Here is a 26,150-nt window from a genome sequence, read left to right as displayed (position 1 = left end):
GCAGCGAGCGGGGGCTACTCTTCGTTGCAGTGCGCAGGCTTCTCATTGTGGTGGCTTCTCTTGTTGTGGAGCACGGGCTCTAGGCGCGTGGGCTTCAGTAGTTGTGGCTCACGGGCTCTAAAGCACAGGCTCGGTAGTTGTGGCACATGGGCTTAGTTGCTCCGCGGCACGTGGGATCCTCCCAGACTAGGGCTCAAACCTGTGTCCCCTGCATTGGCAGGTGGATTCCCAACCACTGCACCACCACGGAAGCCCTCATTTAGGTCCTCTTAACAATCATAAGGTTATCATCATGTCCTCATTTCAAATATTTAACAAATGAGCCTCAGAGAGGTTAAATAACTTATCCAAGTAGCAAAGCAGGGAATCACACTTGGGCACTGCAGAGTGCTAGTAAGCCTGTATGTAATACTTGCTTCCTTCCCCTCCCTCCAATTCAACAGCACTGAGTACCTGCTACATGGAGGAATTGTCCCAGGAGCTGTGCCACAGGACAACTCTGATAACTGTTTGGGATGAAATCCAGCTTAACCAACTGAGTGACCACAGGCTGTGTATTATACTTCCTTAAGCTCTAGTCTCCTCATTTGTAAAATGGAATTAAGCATACCTGCCTCATAGTGTTGTTGCAATGATAGATTCAGAAAGTCCAGTGGATAGTGTGTGTCACGTGTGGATGGTGAACTGCTTTTGGTACTTTAACCTGCACCCTGCAGATCACACAAGAAATATCAATTGGTACAATTCCATGTAAAAACCAAAATAGTATTAGAGAAGAGTGACATTCACTGTCTTCCTGTTTGACCTGCAGCACTACAGAAATAGACCATAGAGGTCTCATTTTTAATTTCCAGCATTATATGAAGTTTGGGTTTCTTCTTTGAGAATCTTAGCAATGCAATGAATCAGTCTTCTTCTAGAGAAACCTTTCAACTCAACTATTACATTTATGAATTAATTTTGTTTTCCTGGAGTAAAAGTGTCAATCTTCTTTTTCAGATTAAGGGGTTTAGGTTCCTTACACTTTCACTTTCATACTGGACACCTATACTGGGGACCTGGAAGGAATAACTTCAACTTAGGTTGTATTAATATTATTATAACAATAATTTTAAAAGAGAATTTACACAAGCATTATCTTATATCTGATATATTAATATAGAAATTAAAAAATCAAAATGCAGTCCTGGGAGTTAAGCAGACAAAAAAATAAAAAACAAAACAATCAAACCACATATGATTCCAGTATCACACAGAACCTTTAAATATATTTTTTTCAAAAGAGGAAATCAATAAAAAAAATTGTTTAGATACAACATGACTGTCAGCAGAGCAGGAAGCCAATCAGTCTTTCAATATCATAGCACTGCTTTTCCAAGTAAATAACTGAAAGACACAAAATTTCAAATATATTTTATTCAAAATTCTCCATCTAGGAGAAAAGATATATAACGATGTACACACATGCTTTAATAACTTATTTCACTGTACAACTTGCATCCTATACAATGGTACAATAAATCACCAAAAGAAAATAATGCACACTTAAATAATCTATCATGTAAATAGCACTGAATACGGGGTTCAACAAGGTGGAATCTGTACATTTTTTCATGACTGATTCAGAGCATCTGTCAATCTAGTTGAGTATGTGTCTAAAAATCGAGATGTCTACACCTTTCTTATTAGTGATGTGAAAGGCTATTAGGACCTATGTTGGTTTTGGTTAAATTAGGTGGGCGAGGGCAGAGGGGGTCTATCACTTTTATCCCTTTCTTATAAATACTTTTTCCCTTTTATGTTACTTCCACAGTTTTAAATAAAAATATATTTTATGCTTGTGTATACTATTTTGTCAATACTGTTCTAGCACAGAACTATGTTGACTGGTTATTTTACAGCTAGCAAAATGGTCCAAGCACATTAAGGAAACAAAAGAAATTGACCACTTAGTTCTGCCAAAGTAGCACCTAGTAAAATAGCATGTCAGTAACATTTGTACTGCTAGTCCTCCTAGGATGCAGGCAAAGAGATGTGGCAACAAATTCAAAAACATGGGCAGAAATTTAAGGAAGAAGATACTATTCTTGTTCCTGAAAAAAATCTTACTAGTTAGTATTTCTCTATTGCATTTAATAATCTCAGAGTTATAATGATTGCTAAATCAGAGGAAGACTATACAAGAGGAAAACAAGATAAAAATGAGTGACTAGTAAAATCTTAACTTCTTCCAAGAGATTATATTTTCCAAGAACAAAAAAAGGCACAGGAGGTATACATTTCAATTTGGCTCAAAAATAATGAAAATTAACTGAAAAACTTGGCAATAACTACTGAAACATAAAATCCAATTCTCTACATTTTCTGTGACAGAGCTCAACAAACAAACAGAAAAACACCCTGACTGTGGTTCACCATAATCGGGACTATACATACTGCCCGACGTTTCTACACAGACTGAATCCCAAGGACTAAGTCTGCAAAGTAGGATCGAACAATTGATTTCAATAAAATATCTGCTTGATCAATATTTTCTTTCTAAAACTTAACCTATGTTCAAGCTAACTTCCTTTTGTGGAACTGACACGATTTAAACGCTCTAATTTTTAGCTGATTGTAGAAGTATTACAGTAATCCCACATATCAAGGAACACCAAGAGATGGAAAGTCAACTAGTATTATATCTGTGAAAGCTAACTCAGATTTCACTTGGATACTTGTAAACCATGAATCATAAGTTTCAAAAAACAGTAGTTGTGGTCAAGTTTATATCCTATATCTTTAAAAGATAGCAATAATATTTATTATAACTGTAAACATACGTCTGTCTCCCAAGAGAGCACATCTAGGAAAAGGTGCATTTATTGTAACTGCACCTAACATCCCCTTACAGGCTTTCTGTGACAAGTGCAGTGTAACTAACTACCATTGCTGAGTAGGACTCTAGGGCATAACCCGAGGGAATCATGTTTCCCAATACCACGGAGCTACTTTACCAGCAATTATGATCATGACGCAATATTAACAAGTTACACATTTAAAAAGTCATTAAAACATCTCGTTCTTGGACACTAGTATAGAAAGGTCTTCCAAAGATAAAGGAATGGAGGCCTGGTTTAATTTTCTCAGCTAGAGCCATTATTATGTTAAGGTCGCCCTCTGCTGTTAAATCAAGGTCTATCTTCAGGTTCCGAAGCGATTTAAAGGGCTTTTTCCCCTTCTGCCTACAAATAATAATAAAAAAGAAGTTATAATACAGAAAATGTCCAAAGGGAACAAAAGAAAAGCAACGTATGAAGGTTTATCTTCCATTTAGGAGTCTGACTTACGTATCATCTTCTATATATTTTATTAGTGTCAAGGTTTTTCTGTGAAGGACGAGCAGAAACTGTGCAAGGAAAGTACTCCTGAGAGATAGACCGGGTTTCAAATGAAAGACCTGCAGGATAATGAAGCGTTTTTATAAATAATTTGCCCCATTATACTTATACACAGCATATTTCTGTCTCAGCACTGACAGTGCCTGGCAGATAACTCACATTAGAGCAGCTAACCACTTCCATAGATGCGCCCTGACACACAGGAGGAGGTGGAGGTATGGGTCTGGGAGTGATCTAACAGTTCTGTTTTATCTTTAAAAACTGACTCAAATTTTTCCTTCTGCCTTAGACTATATCCGTGTTCATTTTATTTATTATTAAAAATCATGATATAAGTTACTTCTAGCTGTGTTATTTAACTTTTCTCTGTCCACATCTTCAAATAAAATTGGAGCTACCAGAGGTGAGCCATGCTTAGACTATGGGTTTTTTTTAAATAAATTTATTTATTTATTTATTTATTTATTTATTTGCCGCTGTGTTGTGTCTTCGTTGCTGTGCGCGGGCTTTCTGTAGTTGCGGTGAGCGGGGGCTACTCTTCGTTGCGGTGCCCGGGCTTCTCATTGTGGTGGCTTGTCTTTGTTGTGGAGCACGGGCTCTAGGCGCGCGGGCTTCAGTAGTTGCGGCTCGTGGGCTCTAGAGCGCAGGCTCAGTAGTTGTGCCGCATGAGCTTAGTTGCTCCACGGCATGTGGGATCTTCCCAGACCAGGGCTCAAACCTGTGTCCCCTGTGTTGGCAGGCGGATTCTTTATCACTGCGCCACCAGGGAAGTCCTAGACTATGGTTTTGAGATATTCATATTTTTCTATTCTGGGGGTTGGGGGTACATGTGTAGTGGTAGAAGGATTTTATTTCTGCTTGGGAAGCATGGAATTACATGACTTGGAATTATCCTTGAACTTTGCAATATGTCACAGACCACATAGACCTGGATCCAAAATTCCTAGTCAACCTAACGATTATGTTATTTCAAAGCTACATCTCTGACACTGTTTCTTGGCCTGATCCCCAGAAAGATAATTATGACAAATCTCTGTTATCTTAAGAAATAAGACCCATATAATCTAAAATTTTCTTCAAAATCTAGATTTTTTTCAAAGGAATGAGACGATAAAGATGCTATCATGTAAATAAGTTTTAAAGACATTTTTTGCTCAATTAAGGCAAATAAACATTTGTATAATATCCCCCTTACCAAAAGAAAATACCCTTGGGTTATAAGTTAGTGCTTAGAATTAAAACATTTATTATTTGAACTGGGGGATGCTGCATCTTTAATTGTTAATTTACAGGCTACTCCCCTCTAACAATTCAGAAGAAAAATAACTTTGATACTTTAGAAAGGTCAGAGACTCTACAAAAGGACTTAATTCTAAATTATATATATAGTATAGGCAGTGTGGGATATACTGAAAAAGAAAACATGTCATACCATTCACTCTGACAGTCTCAGGTTTAACATTTACCTGATCCAGGAAGGCTTTTACTAGAGTGTCTCTGTGTAAGACATCTTGAAAAATATTCCTATGAAGAAAACAGGACAAATGTTGAAATGATTTCCACAACCTCTCACACCAGTCAATAAATTAAATTCTTAGAAGTGGAATTATAAACATATTTATAAGAATTAGATATATATATTTGAAAATATAAAATACATACTTATTTTAACTCAAGGATACATTTGTCTATTACTGGAGTCTGTCAGGCCACAGTAATTATTTTATCTTAAATAGTATAAGCAGTCCCAGGAAGGGTATGTATGTATCTATCATACACTTTATAAAAAAATACCAAGAGCCTTAGGCAATTAAAATATAATTACCAATTCCCGCTATCTCAAAAATATAGAACAGCAACAAAAATACACATACCACTACCACCAAAAACCAAAACAAAATAAAAGGTTAACTTCACATACTAATAACTTCTAATAAGCAGTTTAGGAAGAAAAAAAGGTAAGAGGATGAATGCTGGGAAACATTCAAGTGGGATTAAGGAACACACACAGATGGTTATCTGCAACGTCTTGACCACTGGGTTTGTATCCACAAGCCCATCATCTGGCAAGTAACATGAATCAGCTACCTAAGAAAATGTGAGCTACATTGGCAATGAGCAGAGTAAGAAGTTAAGTTGTAATTCACACTTGAGATAATGTTTATCTACCACACAACCTAGGATATAGTAGGTTCTTAAAAGAGACTGTCCCTTTCCCAACCCCCTTTGATCTTTTCTCTTCTTCCTTCCCTTTCCTTGCCTTCTACTTCCCTAAGGAATTTACTGGGATGCTAGGTTATACTCAAGTCAGAGGGTAATATAACATTTACTAAGGTAAGCAATTTTTTTTTGTGGTACGCGGGCCTCTCACTGCTGTGGCCTCCCCCATTGTGGAGCACAGGCTCCGGACGCGCAGGCTCAGCGGCCATGGCTCACAGGCCCAGCCGCTCCGCGGCATCCGGGATCCTCCCGGACCGGGGCACGAACCCGCGTCCCCTGCATCGGCAGGCGGACTCTCAACCACTGCGCCACCAGGGAAGCCCGTAAGCAATTTTTAACTGAAAAGAAAGACTGAAAATAGTAGGGATCATCATATAACTGACAGGAGTAGCAGGGAAGGAGGTGTGTGCACAGAGGTAATCGGAAAGTACCTAAAATTTCCTAGTTTTAGCAGATGGGTGTTCCCTACTACAGAAGAAGGAAACTCAGAAGGGGCAAAAATCAGCATTTCACAATTACTGGCTGTCCAACTGGTGGCCAGTGTGGGCACTGACAACAACCTTTCTCTGGCTTTGGAGAGAGAATTCAGCTATTTAAGTCTAGTGTTCTGAATATATCTGTTTCATAAATTGATTGTATTGGTCATATGTGAATTAGGTGAAGCAAAGTGTTAAAAAATTCTCCCAAAAGCGCTCTCCAGGAACCCACCAAAAAATAGAAAAAAAAAACCCAAATACTTCAGGAAAGAAGAAAATGCCTGAAGGATCAGATTAATTTTGAGAATTTTGACACGTGTGCCAAAATTACCTATATGTGAAAACTTAGGGACCCGAAATTCTTATCTTGACCAATTTGTTTTCTAAACCAATTCCCCTAAATCTTTCAAAGGACCCAACAAGAACACCAGAGAGCTGGGAAAAGCTGGGTCCTAATGAAGCCATCTTTCTGCACCTAGAGACACATGAGGCTGGGGATCCCTTGGACGTGGTGTTTCCTTGCTATGCTTCTGGGCAACACCTTCTGTCTGACTATTGGTGCCTCACATGTCTGTTGCCTCAGCTCAAAATTTTTCTTCAAGACACAGGACAGGGTTGCTTGCTCCAATTTTACTGCTGCCTTATACACTCGAACCTGGATTATACTAGTTAACATTTATTGAGCACATTCTATGTGCCAAGCATTTTAAACTGATTAAAGAGAACCATGATGGTATACTACAATTTCTTTTCCTGATTTCAGAACATCATTTAAGTGTTTTATAATTCAGATTTATCATCTTTTTTTTTTTCTAGTTGAGTCCACATTCAACATGTTATTATCATTACTTTTTTTCTTGTTAATTTACTGATCAGACTTTATGGTAAGAAATGAATAACAATATAAAATGCAAAGTAAAAGAATGCTCTATTAATATATTTTGACAGTTTTGCCATATTTTATATTTATATATCAAGGAAAAACAGACTTAGAATTACCTCTTTAGTTAATAAGGTTTAGCTAATAAGCCTTTTATGACTCTTACACACTAGTCTATAAGCAATGGAAGGAGCTGTGGCTGTCTGGCTGGCCACCATTAACCTTAGCACCAAGTACTGCGCCTAGGGGCTCAATATACATTTGTTAAATAAATACTTAAATACTTATTTTTAAGGACTAATCTAACCTATCTTATGGGAAACACAATTATATTAAGAAAAGCTGACATTTAAGAAAAAATGCTTGATTAACCAAATACTTCTTCCAGTATAATTCCCCTAGTAATATTTCTTTCCTTTTAAACACCAAATGGCTTGTTTTCTTTCTACTCATAAAAGATACAGTTTCCTAATATTGCTTAATGACAATATCAAAAAGCAGGGCACGACATACAAATCAGGAGTGAAGCTTTCGTCCGTGTAGATGATGGTATCCTGAGCCATGTCTTCTTCTGAAGTGGCTCTCCAGAATGCTGCCAGCTCTGATCTCATGTATCTACGCTGATTATAAATATGTTCATGACAGGGTGGCATCTGCTTGACGGTGTTGACGTCCACATCTATGTGTGTGGTGGGATAGGGCGCATACATGACTTGCCGGAAGGGAAGCACAAAGCTTCCAGTTGAATCCTGTTATAAGCGAAAAGAAAATTTACTGAGAGGAACCAAGATGGTGGAGTAGAAGGACGTGCTCTCACTCCCTCTTGCGAGAACACCGGAATCACAACTAGCTGCTGAACAGTCATCGACAGGAAGACACTGGAACTCACCAAAAAAGATACCCCACATCCAAAGACAAAGGAGAAGCCACAGTGAGGCAGTAGGAGGGACGCAATCACAGTAAAATCAAATCCCATAACTGCTGGGTGGGTGACTCACAGACTGGAGAACACTTAGACCACAGAAGTCCACCCACGGGAGTGAAGGTTCTGAGCCCCACGTCAGGCTTCCCAACCTGGGGGTCTGGCAACGGGAGGAGGAATTCCTAGAGAATCAGACTTTGAAGGCGAGTGGGATTTGATTGCAGGACTTTGACAGAACTGGAGGAAACAGAGACTCCACTCTTGGAGGGCACACACAAGGTAGTGTGCGCATTGGGACCTAGGGGAAGGAGCAGTGACCCCAGGAGAGACTGAACCAGACCTACATGCTAGTGTTGGAGGGTCTCCTGCAGAGGTGGGGGGTGGCTGTGGCTCACCGTGGGGACAAGGACATGGGGAGCAGAAGTTCTGGGAAGTACTCCTTGGTGTGAGCCCTCCCAGAGTCTGCCATTAGCCCCAGCAAAGAGCCCAGGTAGGCTCCAGTGTTAGGTTGCCTCAGGCCAAACAACCAACAGGGAGGAAACCCAGCCCCACCCATCAGCAGTCAAGTTGATTAAAGTTTTACTGAGCTCTGCCCACCAGAGCAACAGTCAGCTCTACCCACCACCAGTCCCTCCCATCAGGCCTCTTAGACAGCCTCATCCACCAGAGGGCAGACAGCAGAAGCAAGAAGAACTACAATCCTGCAGCCTGTGGAACAAAAACCACATTCACAGAAAGACAGACAAGATGAAAAGGCAGAGGGCTATGTACCAGATGAAGGAACAAGATAAAACCCCAGAAAAAGAAAATTTACTGTCTTTTACGCCAAAAGGTATAAAGAACTATCTTTTTTTTTTTTTTTTTTTTCGGTATGTGGGCCTCTCACTGTTGTGGCCTCTCCTGTTGCGGAGCACAGGCTCTGCGGCCATGGCTCACGGGCCCAGCCGCTCCGCGGCATGTGGGATCTTCCCGGACCGGGGCATGAACCTGTGTCCCCTGCATCGGCAGGCGGACTCTCAACCACTGCACCACCAGGGAAGCCCTGAAGAACTATCTCTTAATAAAAAAAAACAAAAAAAAAACTGGCTTTAACTTAGCAAATACAGCTCTAGAAATTTATCCTGGAAAATGAATCATGATTGTGTGCCAAATTCCAGTGATGTGTGTGTTACAGCACTGGGTTAGACAGTAAAACGCCAGAAACAACCTAAGTATCCAAAAAGAGAAATGATTAAATAAAAATGGTTTATTGTTTAGCTGCTAAAAATTAAGTTGCCAATGTTTATGTGCTCATATTGAAAGATGTTCACAATACAGTGTGAAAAAGGAAGTTAAAACATGCAGAGTATAATCTAATTTTTGGGGGTGGGAGGGGAAGATATGAAAAAAACACTAACGGAAGGAAAAAAGACCAGAAAGATATATGCCAAATATTAACAGGGGTTATTCATTGAATTATGAGATTACAAGTGACTTTTTACATTCTTCTTGATTATTCATACATTCTGTTAAGTCTCAATGAATATGTATTTTTACAGTAAGTAAAAAATGTACTTCTTTCCAGGTATAGTCAGTTGGGTAGCCAGCTACCATATAACAAGTACCTACTGTTATAATGTCAAAGTATTCTCTGGAAAGCTATACAATTTAAACTTGCATGGAAAACTCTTAACAAATATTTTTTCATTAAATTATAGTTTCAAGTTTTCCACTATGCATCTGGCATAGGTCCCTTTTAGGGATAAAATTATACAAAAAATGAGATGATGCTGAGGAAATAAAAGTACTAAGTACCTTATTATGCCTTTGATAGGAGAAGTTCTAATTTTCAGATTTGTACAATTCATATAAAAAATGAGGGCTTCCCCGGTGGCACAGTGGTTGGGAGTCCGCCTGCCGATGCAGGGGACATGGGTTCGTGCCCCGGTCCGGGAAGATCCCACATGCCGCGGAGTGGCTGGGCCCGTGAGCCATGGCCGCTGAGCCTGCGCGTCCGGAGCCTGTGCTCCGCAACGGGAGACACCACAGCAGTAAGAGGCCCGTGTACCACAAAAAAAAAAAAAAAAAAAAAATGAGTTCCCCTTAAGTAGTTTCTGTATTTAAACAACATTATTCTCAGCTCAGAGCATGCACATTATTGAAAATGTAAAAGCTGAAAATAATTTTTATTTGCAACAATTTTTAGTATTTTTTTCTTTCATTTTACTATGCCTATATCCTCAAGAAAGCATTCACTCTGAGAGACTCACATAGCCATTAGGAAATCTACTTCTTCACACCTTTGACTATAATTGAAACATCAATAATAGATTCAGTAAAGTGAAAAACAATTCCCCATAATTATTGAAAATAATTGCTAACTTATATTTATCTGTTTTGCTCCTTGAACAGCAGACTCAAGTAAATAAAGAAAAAATATAAAATAATTTTTTTTTTGTATATATGTGTGTGTGTATACACACATACATACATCCAGGAATTGCTCGTGTCCTGTACACTGTTTCAAGATAGGAAGCAGCTTAACATTTTTTCAATAAATGAATATGGTACTTTAAACATAAAATGGTAACACAAAAATTCAAATCCGTTCAGTAAAAAAAGAAATGTTCCCATTTAGTTATGGAACCTGATTTAAGAACATATTAAAAAAAAAAAAAATCCTGAGGCCAGACAGGCAGCTACAGGAAACCAGAGAGAAACACAAAGAAAGCTATTCTGTGATGTTTCACAGATACTAACTATAAATTCATACGACATATACTCCATGTTCAGACCTGTGTAAAGGAAGTCAGCTCCTTGGCATATAAACATGAGACACATTAAATGCTAATGTTCAAAATATATGTATAAAGATTCTCAAAAATGATTTTTAAAAATTGGGTTGGGACTTCCCTCGTGGCGCAGTGGTTAAGAATCCGCCTGCCAATGCAGGGGGTACGGGTTTGAGCCCTGGTCCGGGAGTACCCCACATGCCGCGGAGCAGCTGAGCCCGTGTGCCACAACTGCTGAGCCTGCGCTCTAGAGCCTGCGAGCCACAACTAGAGAAAGCCCGCACACAGCAACGAAGACCCAACACAGCCAAATATAAATAAATAAAATAAATAAATTTAAAAAAAAATTGGGTTCACCGTGTTAAATGGAAACTATACCTTTAGTAGGCCTTGTACAAAGAGCCCTGACTCGTATTTAAATGATGATTCTGCTTCACATAATCTGGAGCATTTTCTCTCTGCTGGAGTCAGAAAAAGGCATAATGTTCTTACTATCTGTAAGTGAAAATATTTTAGCATTAAAATATGAAGTAAAAAGGTCACTGGTTTGCTTATGAAAGAGATCTGAATAGAAATTTCAATTGTTACTGTCAATAAAATCTATTCTGAGAAATAAGTATTCCATAGTCACCTGGAATAGTCTATGGGATATCACACTTGTTGCTTAAAATAGGTATTCTGTGGTCAAGTAAGTTTGGGAAATGTTAGTAAATTTGCTGTATGGTATCTCAAAACCTTTAACATTTGAATACATATTGTGACTCTCCAGGTGACTGAAACAATATGCAGACTTTCTCAAACTTACTTGACCATGGAACCCTTATTCCTAATCTTATATTAGGAAATAATGACCTAATATAATTATTGATTGTATCTCCACCCAGCAACAAACGTGTTTCAAACAAGTAAACAGTTTGGACGAGAAAACTAAATGCAGTTAAATCAAGCAGAATTATGGCTTCTGTTAATAGTTCTATATGTAAAATCCCATTACAATGAATATCTAAGTGTCTAACTTCTTCAACAGAATGAGAATTAATTCTTTCAAATTTAATTTAAAATAAGCAAGCCATTGGTTGGGGATTAGAAACCTATCATTCTAACAGGATTTGATCATAGTTCTATTAGGAAAAATAAAAAGCCATCTAACTACCTTGGAATTCAGACTATATTCAGAGTTTTTATATTAAAGCAGTGGTTTTCAAACTAGTGATGGCAACCTTTTCTTAAATTAAAAAGAGAAAAGATAAAAGAGAAGCTATTAAGCTAGAAGAGGATGTGGGATGAGAAAAATGTTTGAAAAACAGAGCCCCAACCATGGAGGCTTTCTCCCTCCAAGAAGCAACTGGGAAGGCCCTGTGGAACCTGAAGGCTTTGGAGGACACAAATTGAAAGCTACCTTTCTTGGGTAACAGAAACAATAATAAGTCACTAGATGCAATATAATAACAGAGGTAAGCTAACCTGTCATAAATGGTTGTACCAGAAATATAATTTTGGTAAATCAAGGGTCAAGTAATTATACAGGGTAGCTTATTATATTACAGAAAAAAATTATGAATATATTTGTCAAGCAAATAATCATTCCTAATATATTTCCTGTGTAAAACTTAGAAAAATTAGGTTTGCTTAAATTGATAGATATGTGCACTTTTCTCTCTCTAATTAATGATCAGTGAAGAAAAGTACAAAATTCCTTAGTTTATTACCTAATGCTTGGAAAGGTAACTGGTCATTAATTATTTATTAACTCATATAGCACTAAAAGAAATGGTCACAAATGTCACTGAATAAGATATAACCTCCATCGATCACTTAATAGCAATAGGTCCCTAAAAGGAATAGACTTAGGGGGAAAAGCAAGATAGTGAAATCAAGATGAATGATCAGATACCATTTCTTTGTAATTAGTACCAAAAGTACATGGCTATCTTCACATTTATTAAAGATAACATTAGGAAATAGAAGAAAAATATTTTTAAAAACATCTGATTTTAAAATATTCTCAAAACCATTTATACAGTACTGAGACTAGTATTTATGAATTATCACAATGAGACTGATAAATGGCTTCCTACTCAAACAGTTTACTTTAAACTTATTTTTGCCACAGGGTGTCACAGTAATTTGGTCAGATTATATTGCCTCCTTACACTATTAGATCATCTTGATGGCAACCTAACCTTTAAATTACAATCCGTAATATGTTAGCAGTTTTAAAAAGTCAGATCGTTTGCTGGATTATAAAATAAATTACCTTATTTACTTTCTCCGCACTGCTACCTACTACAACAGAACAGCCACACGTCTGCAAGTGGGAGCTGATGGCACTATAAATTGAAAAAAAAAAAAAAAAAAGATTAAAAACACTGACTGTAAAACAATTTCACAAACTAAAAAAAATAATAATAAAGTGAGCTTCAAATAACTCTGAATAGCTTTACATGATGAACACCAAAGCTCTGATTATAATGTCATCTTTTATTTCTATAGTACTTTGCATTTTCCACCACATGGCTCTCACAGATTCTATTTGAACCTTATAACAATGCAGTTAGTAAAATACTACCATTTTATCGTGGAAGAAACTGAGGTGTAGAGAGGTTAAGTGTTAAAGTCAAATGGGATTAAAAATAACATGAATGGCTGACACTGATCAGAATCAGGACTAAAGAGCTCCTGATTCAAGCCATGTAAGGCCTGGAGATTAACCAAACTCATGCCTCTAAGACTCCATCATGAACCTAAAGGAGAAGACTGTAGACATAAAAGCGAATACTTTATCCTTTCACTCCTTATTTTTTAAAATAAAATTTTGTGATAATCTGTAATTGTAAAGAAACACTCAAGTAGGAGATGAGATTATACATGTAGATGTAGTACTCAGTTAAGGGACTTAGCACATAGGCACTCAATAAATACTGGCTATTATTATTGTTATTATCATTTTCTTAGAATATAAATAGAAAATGTAAGCTATTAGCTACTATTATGTGCTTATATGTGCCATGCACTGTTTTACATGCTTAATATGATTTATTTCACTCAAGGCTTACAACAATCCTATGAAGTAGGTACTACTAATATTCCCATTTTATAAATGAGGTAATGGAGGCACAGAGAGTTCTGGTGGCTTGCCCAGGTTTACACAGCAGTAAGCCAGGAAGTCTGGTTTCAGAGCTCACACTTTTAAGCACTAAAATCTATTGTAAAATGGAAAGGATCAGTACAAATATGAATAATTTTCTTTTCTAGACCGAAATAAGTCTATCCACAATGCAACTTAATTTGAAAGGATTCTTAGTTTCAGCTTTAATGAGAAGAAAAACAAGAAACCAGAACCAAACAAGGGTCCAAGAATTCTTGTCTGGGTACTACGGAAATTCAGCTTCTTTAAATATTAAATAGAGTAACATCAAATATATCATAGGCATGTGATAAGTAAAGAAGTAACATAAAACTAAGCAATAGTTCAAATATGCATTTTTGACCATAGAATAATGAAGGGAGGCATTCTGTTATTATTTTCTTCCTTCCCAATCTTGTCACAGGTGAGCATAAGATTTGCATCTGCTTCACCCAGCTTTTACAAAAAGAAACAAAGTTCTTACTTGAGAAGAAAGCCTTCATGACAACTGTCACCAATATCATCATCATTGAGAACTGTATCAGCTATCTAAAACGAACCAAAAAAAAATTTATTCTGGCTGTAACAAAACGCTGAAATAACACTTTTTTTTTTTTTTTTTTTTTTTTTTTTTGTGGTACGCGGGCCTCTCACTGTTGTGGCCTCTCCCGCTGCGGAGCACAGGCTCTGGACGTGCAGGCTCAGCGGCCATGGCTCACGGGCCCAGCCACTCCACGGCATGTGGGATCCTCCCAGACCAGGGCACAAACCCGTGTTCCCTGAGTCGGCAGGCGGACTCTCAACCACTGCGCCACCAGGGAAGCCCTGAAATAACACTTTTAATACACAAGTTTTCTGAAGTCTAGGCTCAATATAACACACTGCCCTCATTTCTGAGCATCACAAATCCCCATAAAACAATCTGTGTGCATCACTATAAACTTGCAGAACAAATGATGTGAAAGCTGGTCAGACAGCTTAAGCAACAATGTTCACAAGAACAATTTCCTCTTCTGAGCCGTCACAATCAGGAGACACATCTTAATTACCAAGTCAGGGAGCAACAAAAATAGTTTCCTAAAGATCTCTCTATACATGCATAGTGTGTAATTCCTGATGTCCTCAACGAATGATTAAGGAAATCAGATTAGTGAAGGTAAGTGAACTTCCATTAACTGCCAGTGATTTGTACACTGCTTTGTTACAAAAAGTACTGCATTAAATACTGATAGATTCTCTAAGGTCTGAAATTCTCCCACTTAGGAAATACAAAAGTGGAGAAATTAACTTAATAAACTTAATTTTATCATATTACCATTACTGACCAAAAAGCCTCTGGCCATAAAATTCAGGATTTTAAGTGTGTTTGTTAAAGTGGCTAATAATTCATATGAACAGTATATATGACAAAAAAATGTATATTACTAAAATTAGAATATTACTAATACACAGCATAGTAATATCCTATTTAACATTACAAGTGAGAACTTACATCTATTTCTTCAGGGACACTGTGGGATTTCATAGATGAAAGCAGTTCCATTACAGGAATTACTTCTCCAGTAAGCATTGGAATAATACTCTGACCCTGCATAAAAAAGTAAAATGAGGTGAAGAAAAATCACACAATATAGGATAAAGTGGGCAATAAAAAATCAAAAACTGAAAGCAAAGAATAACACCCTTTGATAGAAATACTTGATAACTTGTTCAAACACAGCCCCAAACAAGTCTACTACTCCAAAATATTTCTATTTCTAAAGGATTTACATGCTGTTTAAAACTCCTTTTCATTCTTCCAGGAATAATTTTCTTTTTTTCTCTTTATTTTGGCTGCACCATGTGACATGCGGGATCTTAGTTCCCCAACCAGGGATCGAACCCGTACCCCCTGCATTGGGAGCACGAAGACTTTTTTTTTGTTGTTAATTAAATATTTTATTACGGGAAAGTTTCCCATATCCCATAGTATGCCTAGAATATGTTACTCATTAAAAGTATACAGTTTTGTTTTTCTTTTTTTATTGGGGCTACAGTTGTTTTACAATGTTGTGGGAGCATGGAGTCTTAACCACTGAATCGCCAGGGAAGGCCCAGGAATAATTTCTTTAGTCAGAATGGAACCAGTGGTTTATCATTTACACAAAATAATTAAATCACCACACCAAATTTAGAAAGGTTCTCCTTTGAAATTGTACTTGAGATATAAGAACTTTTGTTAATCAAAGGTCACTAATGCATTTTATATTAAAAATGAGGAAAGCCAAGCATAAAAAGGCTTTGAAATCCTCAGCAGATAACTCAGTAGTAAAGTGTGAATCAATACTCAGGACTTCCCCGGTGGTCCAGTGGTTGGGACTTCGCCTTCCAATGCAGTGGGTGCAGGTTCGATCCCTGGTCATGGAGCTAGGATCCCACATGCCTCGCGGCCAAAAAACCAAAACATAAAACAGAAGCAGTGTTGTAACAAATTCAATAAAGATTTTAAAATTGGTCCACATCAAAACAAACAAACAAACAAACAAATCTAAAAAACCCCCCTCAATCTCTACATTCATAATAAGGCATAATCTACCCAAATGCAAATCAAAGTTATAATATATATTTTTAAGAATCAATAAAGCAGACAAATTTCCTTCAGTGTTCTTTCAAGGTAATGCTACTACTTATTACACCTCAAAGATGTAATTTTAAAATCTGTAGTTTCTAGAATGAAATTGAAAATTCAATACAGAACACCACACACATAAAGTGTCTCAAATACAGTGCTCCCTCATTTATTCACTGCCACCACCACTCCCCCAAAATGTTTTGCCCATCCTGAATATGTAAACTTTTAGAGGCAGATGAAATTGTCATGTCTATCAATTTTTAGCTACACATGTTTTAAAATCACCTATTATTTAAGATCTAACAATAAAACTTTTCCCCTCATTCACGTTTTATGAAATGATTATATTCAAACTCTTTACATGCGTATTCAAATTAGAACCTCTGACATCTTTGCAGTCAGTCCTTTTTTTGAGTGACCAAACCTAGTTTCCAGAGCCCCTTATACCATATTAGTTGCTTCAGAATTTAAATGTGATGCTGTCTCTGGAAATTTTATCCTAATAGGCCCCCTTGCATCACACAGGAGGTTTTATTATTAAAAAAAAAAAAATCCATCCTGTAGTAACTTACAAACATAAAACCACTCATTGTTCTTGCTTTTCAAAGTAACTTTTTAAATGTCTGCTTATAATTACAACAATCAACACATGCAATTCAAGAAGATTAATAACTGAAGCTGTGTTACATTTGCTTCCTTGTAAAACGATTTTATCAGATGACAGCTATAAGCATCTAAAACTAGCACTGATTAAAGTTGTTTTAGACTAAGTATCATCCTCAAACAGTATTTATTGTTCAAAATAAAGTCACTGCAAGCACATGATATGAGATTTGCAAGAACTCGATTATCAGGTGACTCCTCCTTTTCAGAAAGGATAGTTATGGGAAAATACCCTCCCTTAGGTGTAGGCATATATAGTATGTCATACACAGCATCTCAGACATTTATCATCATAAGCAAATGGATATGCTCATTGAAGCTTAACAACAATGACAAATCCTAGACGGCTGAACACAGAAGAGGCCCTAAAAGAAAATGCTTCCAGTTATTTCCTCCTTGGACTTCTCTAACTTGAACTTTTCAGCAGGTGAACGTTTCCCCTTTAAAAACCTCCAGTTTGTCCAAGTATACTTTCCTCCTGACATAGAAGGGATAGGATAACATTTTCAAGAAAAGCCCTTAAACGAGAAATAAACCTAAATGTTAATAGTGGTCAACTTTCTAAGTACAGGTTTCTGGTTTGGAAAAAAAACCCAGAAAAAGTAGAATTTTACTGGGTCTTAAATTTCGTTATTTTGAGATAACCTGACTAGTTACTCTGTAACTAGCAGGTACATCTAGAAGTTGGTGAAAGTCATCCCATTCCTTGGCACCCTGCTTACTGACCAGCAAGCAAAGGCTGGACTTCTCTGAGTAAAGGGAAACATTTCCTTGTAAGTCTTAGAACTTGCCCCATAATTACCTCCTTCTGACTTTTGTAAAAGTTATTTACAAAAGCACAAACTTAACAATTTTGTAAAGAAGATCATTTTATAGGGTTTTGTATTTCCCTTGTTCACGTTCCTGTATTTTGACAAACTTTTAGAAAAAGTTATTGTTTAAAATATCATTTGTCTCAGGAAAGCTAAAGAGAACCAGGGAGAAGGCTTGATTAGACTGGAGTTTTTTTTTTTTTTTTGGTTTTTTTTTTACATCTTTATTGGAGTATAATTGCTTTACAATGGTGTGTTAGTTTCTGCTTTATAACGAAGTGAATCAGTTAGACTGGAGTTATAACAGAGGAGCAAGGAGGGTGGCCAGAAGCAGTGAGAGTAAAAGCAAAGGACACTTTCTCCTTCGGGGATTCACCTTTGGAACGCCTCTGTCCTAGGCTGAAATGTTTTGCAATTAATTTCCATAAGGGAAGCCATACCCTTGCAATCATGCTTCTCAAACCCTGGTGCCTGCTCCCTAAGGATGTTCAAAACCATGGGATAAACACAGCATGTTTCCCTGGAGACTTGATACCACTGGAAGCCCGAGTGGTAAGAAGTTGAGGAATATCACTGGCAAACTGTAATATTAAAACAAAAAGATATATCATGGAATAAAATATAAATTGCATGAGTTTTAAAGATACGAGACTTCAAAGAAATATTATGCTTAGAGCTGTGTCTGTACCCCCTGATACTTTAGGGGCACTCAGTCTCCTGTTATAACTACTTCTGTGGAAATGTTTGAGAAGCAATACCTTAAAAAAAAAAAAACTCATATAGAATTTTAAATTTTTACTATGAACAAGTTATCCAAAACTTATCCCATGCAAACAGAAAAAAAGGGAAGCAAAATATTAATTTGTGGATGCAATTATTATTATCCTTTACTTATTTAACTCTTCAGGTCTAAGATATGGAAGTTTTCATCCAGTTTATTCCATTTATCTCCATAAAGATTCTGTTCGTGCTCAGGCTCACTCTGTCAAACTAGTATGTCTTCAAGGCCTTAACAGAAGCAGCCCTTAGCTTTATACAGACATATGTAGTGGGTTTGGCAGTGTCTTGTAATATGCAATCTGCACCTTACCTGATCTTCCATTCTCTCTGTGCCTTCTAAGACGATCTTCTGGACATTTTCTTGCCTTTCCTGCGGGAGAGAAAATTCATTAAAATTAAAAAACACAACATTTTGATACTTGTTTATTTTTCACAATACAGTTAAATGGCAGACATCTTCTTGGGTAATTTAGTTCATGGGAAAAACACGTTCCACTTTAAGGCAAAAAAAAGCGTGGGGGGGATTAACCCAACAAAACCATGCTCTCATAGACAATACGAAATAAAATAAAAACACCCATTTTGTCTGCAGTTAAAAACAAATATGACAGAAAGAGTCAATGTAACATCTGCATAGTCTCACAAAGGAAACTAATGATTTGTACTTTTCAAATTAGATAAGATCCAGATGAATCTAGTGACTATACAGCTTCCAGATTTTAAAGGATTTTCATAAGCATGTGAGAAATAAGGAGGCAAGCCTGCAAACACAGTAAAAAAAACCTCTTCTTTTAAAAGATACTATTTTTCCTTACTATTTGGTAAAAGTCTCATAAAATCAGTAAGGCTTTAGTGGACTTCCATGTTAGTATCAAACTGCAAAGCAGAAAGGAGAATTAAATTTGTTCTTCTCATCTGCCAATATTACAGTATATGGAAATATAATTATCACTATATATTAAACTATAAGATTAGGGGACAACAATGATTTCCTCTAGCTCAATCTACAAAATTAAAAGGAATATCTCCTGAAAACCATTTGGTCCAACTTCTTCATTTTACAAATTTGGGAACTTGGCAAAGAAATTAAAGGGACCAAAGGTTATTTGGGCAAAGGCTTACGAAACTACTGTTCTGAACTGCTTACACCCACACAGTGGTAAGGGAAAGACAGGGTCATGCAATGCAGAAACAAAAAGCTTTTAGAGTCAAAGGCTCCCAAGACAAATCCTTATTTGTCCCAAGACAAATCCTTGTTTCCTTATTTCTCTAAGCTTTGGCTTTCTATTTACAACGTGAAGCTATCATCTCCTACTTTCCAGGGTTAGAAGACCACAGACATCAGCCTAGATCTATCTGTACCTAATAGGGTAGAAGCAAATAACAGCTCCTGTTTGAAGTTAATTGCATATAATTTCTAAAAATTAGATAAAAATGCATCAGAAGGTAAACTTGCAGTGGCTAGGTTAGCATGCTTAATAAGCTTCCAAACGCACTCACCTTGTGCATCCATATCCTTCCCTTCCGGATAATGTGTGTTAATCTGTCCACACACACTCTGTGAAGTGGGAGATAGAAACTCAGTTCCGTCTGGGGAAGTATAATTGATAGTCCATAGGTGCTCCTATCCCCATTCCAGTTTCCATCGAAGATTAATGACACAATAATTACTCCTTTTTCAGACAAGACAAAAAACTTTACGTCTATCGCCCCACTCTCTGCATTTCGAAGGATTTCTCCATTGAGGGTATGGTTGGCAAGAAAAGTTATTTCTCCATCACTTAGAAGTAACTGTTCTGTCTTTGGAGCCCAAATGTGCCTTACTCTAGGACCAAGAATATTGTCCCAGTAAGCAAAGGTTGCTGCTAATAAAGGGGATTCACCACTTAAAGCAATCTCTGTCTTGGCAACAGCTGGAGAAGGTGGTGGACAGAGAGTCGACATCACTGCATCCCAACTGTCACATTATCCAAAAGCGCCAAGGTTATCTAAACAATGACATACAAAACCAGTGATTAGGTTCAGCAATTTTAAGTCATCCATCAAAAACGCAAATTTTGGGACTGACATATATACACTTCTATATATAAAATAGATAACTAATAAGAACCTATAGCACAGGGAACTCTGCTCAATAATGACCTATATGGGAAGAGAATCTAAAAAAGAGTGGATCTATGTATATGTATAACTGGTTCACTTTGCTGTACAGCAGAAACACAACATTGTAAATCAATTTTAAAAAAGAAATAAAGGGCATTCTAAGGTCAAAAAAACCCAAAACCCTCAAATGATTTACGTATATGTGGTTTTCTCCTCTTCAGTCAAAACGATCTGGAAGCATGTCTCCTACATGAAAGAGACATTAAACTAGCATGGCAGGTGCATATTAAGTGTTTGTAATATGATGATGATGTACTACCATACATAGTAACATGCCACTTATATTCAGGGCATACACTTAGAAATCCAAAATAATAATGGCCTTAAAAAAAGCCTCTTGGGGCCTCCCTGGTGGCGCAGTGGTTGAGAGTCCGCCTGCCGATGCAGGGGATACGGGTTCGTGCCCCGGTCTGGGAGGATCCCATATGCCGCGGAGCGGCTGGGCCCGTGAGCCATGGCCGCTGGGCCTGCGCATCCGGAGCCTGTGCTCCGCAACGGGAGAGGCCACAACAGTGAGAGGCCCGCATACCGCAAAAAGAAAAAAAAAAAAAAAAAAAAAAAAGCCTCTGAACCTTAATATAAAATATTATATACTAAAGCTCATAGAATAGATCCTCACTGTTTCTGAATATCCAGCCTATATGCAATTCTAATATGATTGGATATTTGGTTCCTAAACCATAGGAACTAAAGAGAAACAAATTGAGAAAGGGAGGGCTCAGCTAGAGACCATGACACTTCTTGTGGGCTGAACTATGTCCCCCGCAAAAATATATGTTCAAGTCCTAACCCCCTGTATCTGTGAATGTGACCTTATTTGGAAATAGGTGTAATCAAGTTAAGATGGGGTCCTAATCCAATGGCTGGTGTCCTTACAAGGAGAGAAAGATTTGGAGACACACAGACAGGGAAAACAGGGCCATGCGAAGATGAAGGCAGAAACTGGAGTGATGCAGCAACAAGCCAAGGAATGTGAAGGATTGCTGGTAACTATCAGAAGCTAAGAAGAGGCAAAGAACGATTCTTCTGTGGAGCCTTTAGAGGAGCATGCCCCTGCCAACACCTTATTTCAGACTTCTAGCTTTCAGAACAGAGCGAGAATACATTTTTCTCATTTTTACATCACCCAGTTTGTCGTACTTTGTTACAGCAGTCCACACCTGACAGTAGAAAACCTTAAAAGCTGCTTAGAAAAGAAAAAAAAAAAAAAAAGGCCAAAGCTTGCAAGAATACAACAATCTAGAACCATAAGAGAAAATAAGCAAAAAGTCCTCAATGCACTCAATGATTCTCTTTGGGTAACAGGGTGCTAAAGCCCAATACTGGTGTTTAAAATGACAGATAAATACATTTAATATGCTATTCAAGAAAGCAGCGTAGCCTTTTATCATTGCAAAGAGAGTTATACTAAACGGGTAAAAAAGCTTTAGTTATTTAAAACATGTAGAGAACTAAATGATTGAATGGGCCCAGTCAACCTTTCAATCTACTGAGAAAACAGAGAAGAGGAACTGCCCAAGGTCACCAAGCCAGGCTGGAATCCAGGTTTCTTGTATATCTTAACCCACCCCATTGTATCACTCTGACAGTGTACATTCAATGTGATGTTAATGTAAAATGAATCATTCCTGCCTAATATTAAAATTGAATACCTATGTATATTCAATACCAATTTCATTTAAACAAGTCTAAAATTGTGGAATCTATTCATCATATAATGGTGAAAGATAGTAGTTAATAATAGGTGAACTATGATATATCTATCTTTGCCTGTATGATTGCTTTGGGAATTAACATTTTATCTGTAACTAAATTCATGTCAAAGTAAACCATTTTACTTAAAATAAAGAATTTGATCTACATCTTGTCAGGAGAGTTCAGAGATTGATGAAAAGCAAAAAAAAAAAAACCAACAAAAAACTACTCTAATTTTAGAGTACTGTATGAGCACTTTTATCATGATGTCAAGAATAGTTATATAGTGCTTGGCAAAACGCTTTACAGTAGGTATGTGCAGAAATGGTTTAACACAAGAACAGTTCTTGTGTATTTTTTTATTTTAGAAATTCATTTAGGAAATATTCACTTTTTTAATGTTATATCAATTTAATAGACTTAAGAGACTACACTGGGTATTAGTTGTATAGTTTGTTTAAAATATCCACTGTTATGGATACAATTTAAACAGCGAGTTTATAATGACAGAATATAGGAATATAATCTGAATTGAAACTGTAATGATACTATGATAATTAACAACAGCAAACTGGAGGCCAAGGAGACGAATTAAGTAAACACAGAGCTATACAATTATATGGTAACATATTCTTCTTTTGTTCTTCCTTTCTGGATAAAAAAAGGTGAATAATCATAAAGGCAATATTGCAACTCAAACATTTCATTATTATGTTGAAAATAAAAACACTTCCTTAAATGGAATTGAGCCCTGGAGCAAATATGGTTAGATTATGGGACAACTTTTTACCTGATTGTGAAAACTCAACTATTATAGACCACTAATTACATTCAATTTCATTGCTAGTATCATTAGAAAGAGAATAAGGGACAAAGACTACATTGAATTATTTAGCTTTAAATCCTGCCAAAAGTCACAGAGGAGTACAGTTAGGAGAGTAGTAAAATGAGTCTACTAACACTTAAACTCATCATCTTTGGTAAAGAAAATCCATACATACAGACATGGCTCAAAAAAATCGGTTCAAAACCAAGAGTCTTTTATCTATATATCTTATTTACATGCAGTGCTGGCTACACCAGAGAGTTATCAAACAAAAGCCGTAAAAGTCTCTGAGGGAAGCCAGGATTCAAATTGGGTGATCCAGTGGCTTGCCACATTCCTGTAAACAAAAAACAGGGTTCATGAGGATGTACCCAATATAATTCCTGAAAATCATCCAACATATGTAGATGTAAAGATTATACTAATTATCATCTGTTAAAACTGTTAGCGCAGGGCTAGTTTTGAAGTTTTGCTTTTTCTTAAACTTTGCTAAAAATCATCCATCTCTTCTCTGATTGATATTTAGAAAGTTGGTTGGTCCACTGCTGTTGCAAATCAGAATTCAACCATCATAAGGCCCCCACTTTTTGTAACCATGTTTTCTGTTTATTTTCTCCCAGCTCGAAGAGAAGCAGGATCCTAAACCAGCCCACCTTCCAAACCAGGAGCTGCCCAGACCAACTATTGACAGTGATCTGCTTGTAACACAAGATAGCTTGCAACACTTCAAGACTCAGAGGTTAAGTTCACATCATTATCAGACCATCTCTCACAGCTCCAGTTTCTCAAATAGGCAGGCTAACCTACTACTCCTTAGAATTACTTAGTTAAAATAGAGCCCAAGGGCAGGCTTGAAAGATAGGAGTCTCCTCTGGTTTTCTCTCTCTCTGAAAGTAAATTCTGAACTGCTAACAGGGCCAAAGAAAGACACTATTTTATCAACTTTATAAGGTGGGGAAAAAACACTTTAGCCCCCATGTAACTGTTTCCTTGGAGTAGGTTAGTCCTGGCATAGTGCACAATCTGCAATGTCGTCTATCACTTCTCTTGTTTTTGTTTCATATGTGTAAAGAGAACAGGCATCATGAGGTAGTTTCCAACTGATTCAGGGCTTTCCTAGACTGCCAAGGTGCTGGCAACAGTGTCTGTGTCACACAACACCATCATACTTCAAGTATTCTGACTCCATATTATTAATTTCCCATATATTGTATTCTTGCTTCTGTGATGTTCCCTTTATGTTAATAGCTTTCCAAAGTCTAAGATCGTATCTAACAGTATTTTCCAATTTCTTTGTACAAATTAAAGTGCCAGACGTATTGTGTCCCCTTGCTTTGCATCACAAGAGAGATGAGAACAGTTTGAATTGAAATTTATCCAACTGGCCACAACCAGACTGTTTTAATGAGAGCCTAACAATCTTCATTGTTTCTGAAAGGGCCATCTCTCTCGGGCAAGTGCATGACCTCCCGGTCTCCTGAATACAGAAGCCTGTTGGAGTTCACCGAGGCCAGTCAGACCCTGAGTGGTCACAGCAGACGCGTAATCAGTGCACTTCTTTTTGCAACCGATACCATCAGTCAAGTGATGCCCAAGTCATAATGGTCACTTCCTTTAAGTAAGTCTGTGTATCCTCGGAGAAGTGAAGTAAGCAGGTTATGAACCACAGAACGGGAGCAAAAGACAGTCTAGAATTGCTGCCCAAGCTTGCAAGACATCAGCAGTCCTTAGAAACTTCAACTTCTGTAGACGAGTAATATTACCCCACGCCACGCCGCTTTATCCCCTCTCGGACCCCGAGTTGGTACGGAGCAGCCGCGCGCCGCCCGCCCCCTGGTTTTCCCCGGGCCAGGCCTCTCAGTGCCCGAGGCTCCTTTCCCTTGAGCCCGCGGCACAGGGGGTCCGACGGGTCCCTCTGAGTGTCAGCTCGGGGACTGTGGGAGGAAAAACGGACCGATCCCTATCCCCCTGCCTCTGCGCCGCCACTGCCAGAAAGCCCGGATGAAGGCAACTCCGCTGGTCGCCGGGCTGAAATTCCCGATGCCGGCTTTCGATCAGGGAAGAGAGCGGCAAAGAGAGGACCAGCCGAGCAGAGCCTTGGCGAGAGCCTCCGCCGCCGCCCCCGCGCGCTCCAGGCACCCGGAGCCCAAACAGCCACCTACACGCCGGCTTCTCACTCACCTACTCGCCACCGCCTGCGCCTCCACAGCCACCGCCGCCGCGGGCATAGGACCGCAACCGCAGTCCCGCCCCCGCGGCCGTGGCCCCGCCCCCGCGCGCGTTGCGTCCGCGAACTCGCTTCACGCTGTGGTCGTTTCCCGCCTTGTGCTCTTCTCCTGGTAAATTTTATCAGTTCTTTCCTCATTCACCCTTAGCGAATACTGTGAGAGCAAGGGGAGGAGAGAAAGGGCGGGAAAAACAAAGCCACACATCTCCTAAACACACCCCCTGCTCTCTAGGCCCCGCCCCCTTGAGGAAGAAACCGGGCAGCAGGGATGGCTGACGCGTCAAGCGCCATCTTTCACGCGGGCGGAACAAGTCGCTGTTGCTGCGCTACCGTTTCCTCGTGGGACACCGTAGCTACGCCTTGGTGTTTTCGAGATGCAATTATACGTAAACGCACGAGGTCTGCGCAAGGCGGGGGTCGGGGCGTACTTGCTCTGTCCCTTTGCTCAATGGCGCGCTCGGTAAATTTAGCATAAGCTGATAACCAAGATAGTTCCGTTCCTAACGGGGAAGACTCCTGGGCCCCAAGAAAGCAAAGAAGAGTTGGTGGTTGTGAATGGTTTTGTTTGTGCTTGGAAGGTAGCAGGCGCTCAACAAA

At 38.3% G+C, this 26,150-nt stretch overlaps 1 protein-coding gene across 1 annotated transcript; it reads right to left on the bottom strand.

Moving 5' to 3' along the window:
- Positions 1-1,209: 1,209 nt before the first annotated feature.
- C9orf72 (C9orf72-SMCR8 complex subunit) lies at positions 1,210-25,661 on the bottom strand. Its single transcript, XM_081236479.1, has 11 exons — positions 25,508-25,661; positions 20,143-20,630; positions 18,953-19,012; positions 15,269-15,364; positions 14,261-14,325; positions 12,907-12,979; positions 11,028-11,144; positions 7,470-7,705; positions 4,847-4,904; positions 3,330-3,439; positions 1,210-3,224 (listed from the first exon to the last, which is right to left on the bottom strand). Exons 2-11 carry the CDS (start codon positions 20,584-20,586, stop codon positions 3,038-3,040), a joined length of 1,446 nt encoding a protein of 481 aa, XP_081092605.1. The 5' UTR covers positions 20,587-20,630; positions 25,508-25,661; the 3' UTR covers positions 1,210-3,037.
- Positions 25,662-26,150: the final 489 nt, after the last annotated feature.

Source organism: Mesoplodon bidens (assembly GCF_964165515.1).
Source record: "Mesoplodon bidens genome assembly, chromosome: 6".
NCBI lineage: Eukaryota > Metazoa > Chordata > Mammalia > Artiodactyla > Ziphiidae > Mesoplodon > Mesoplodon bidens.
Note: the sequence above shows the minus strand (reverse complement) of the source record. Positions and strands in the feature narration are given on the sequence as shown.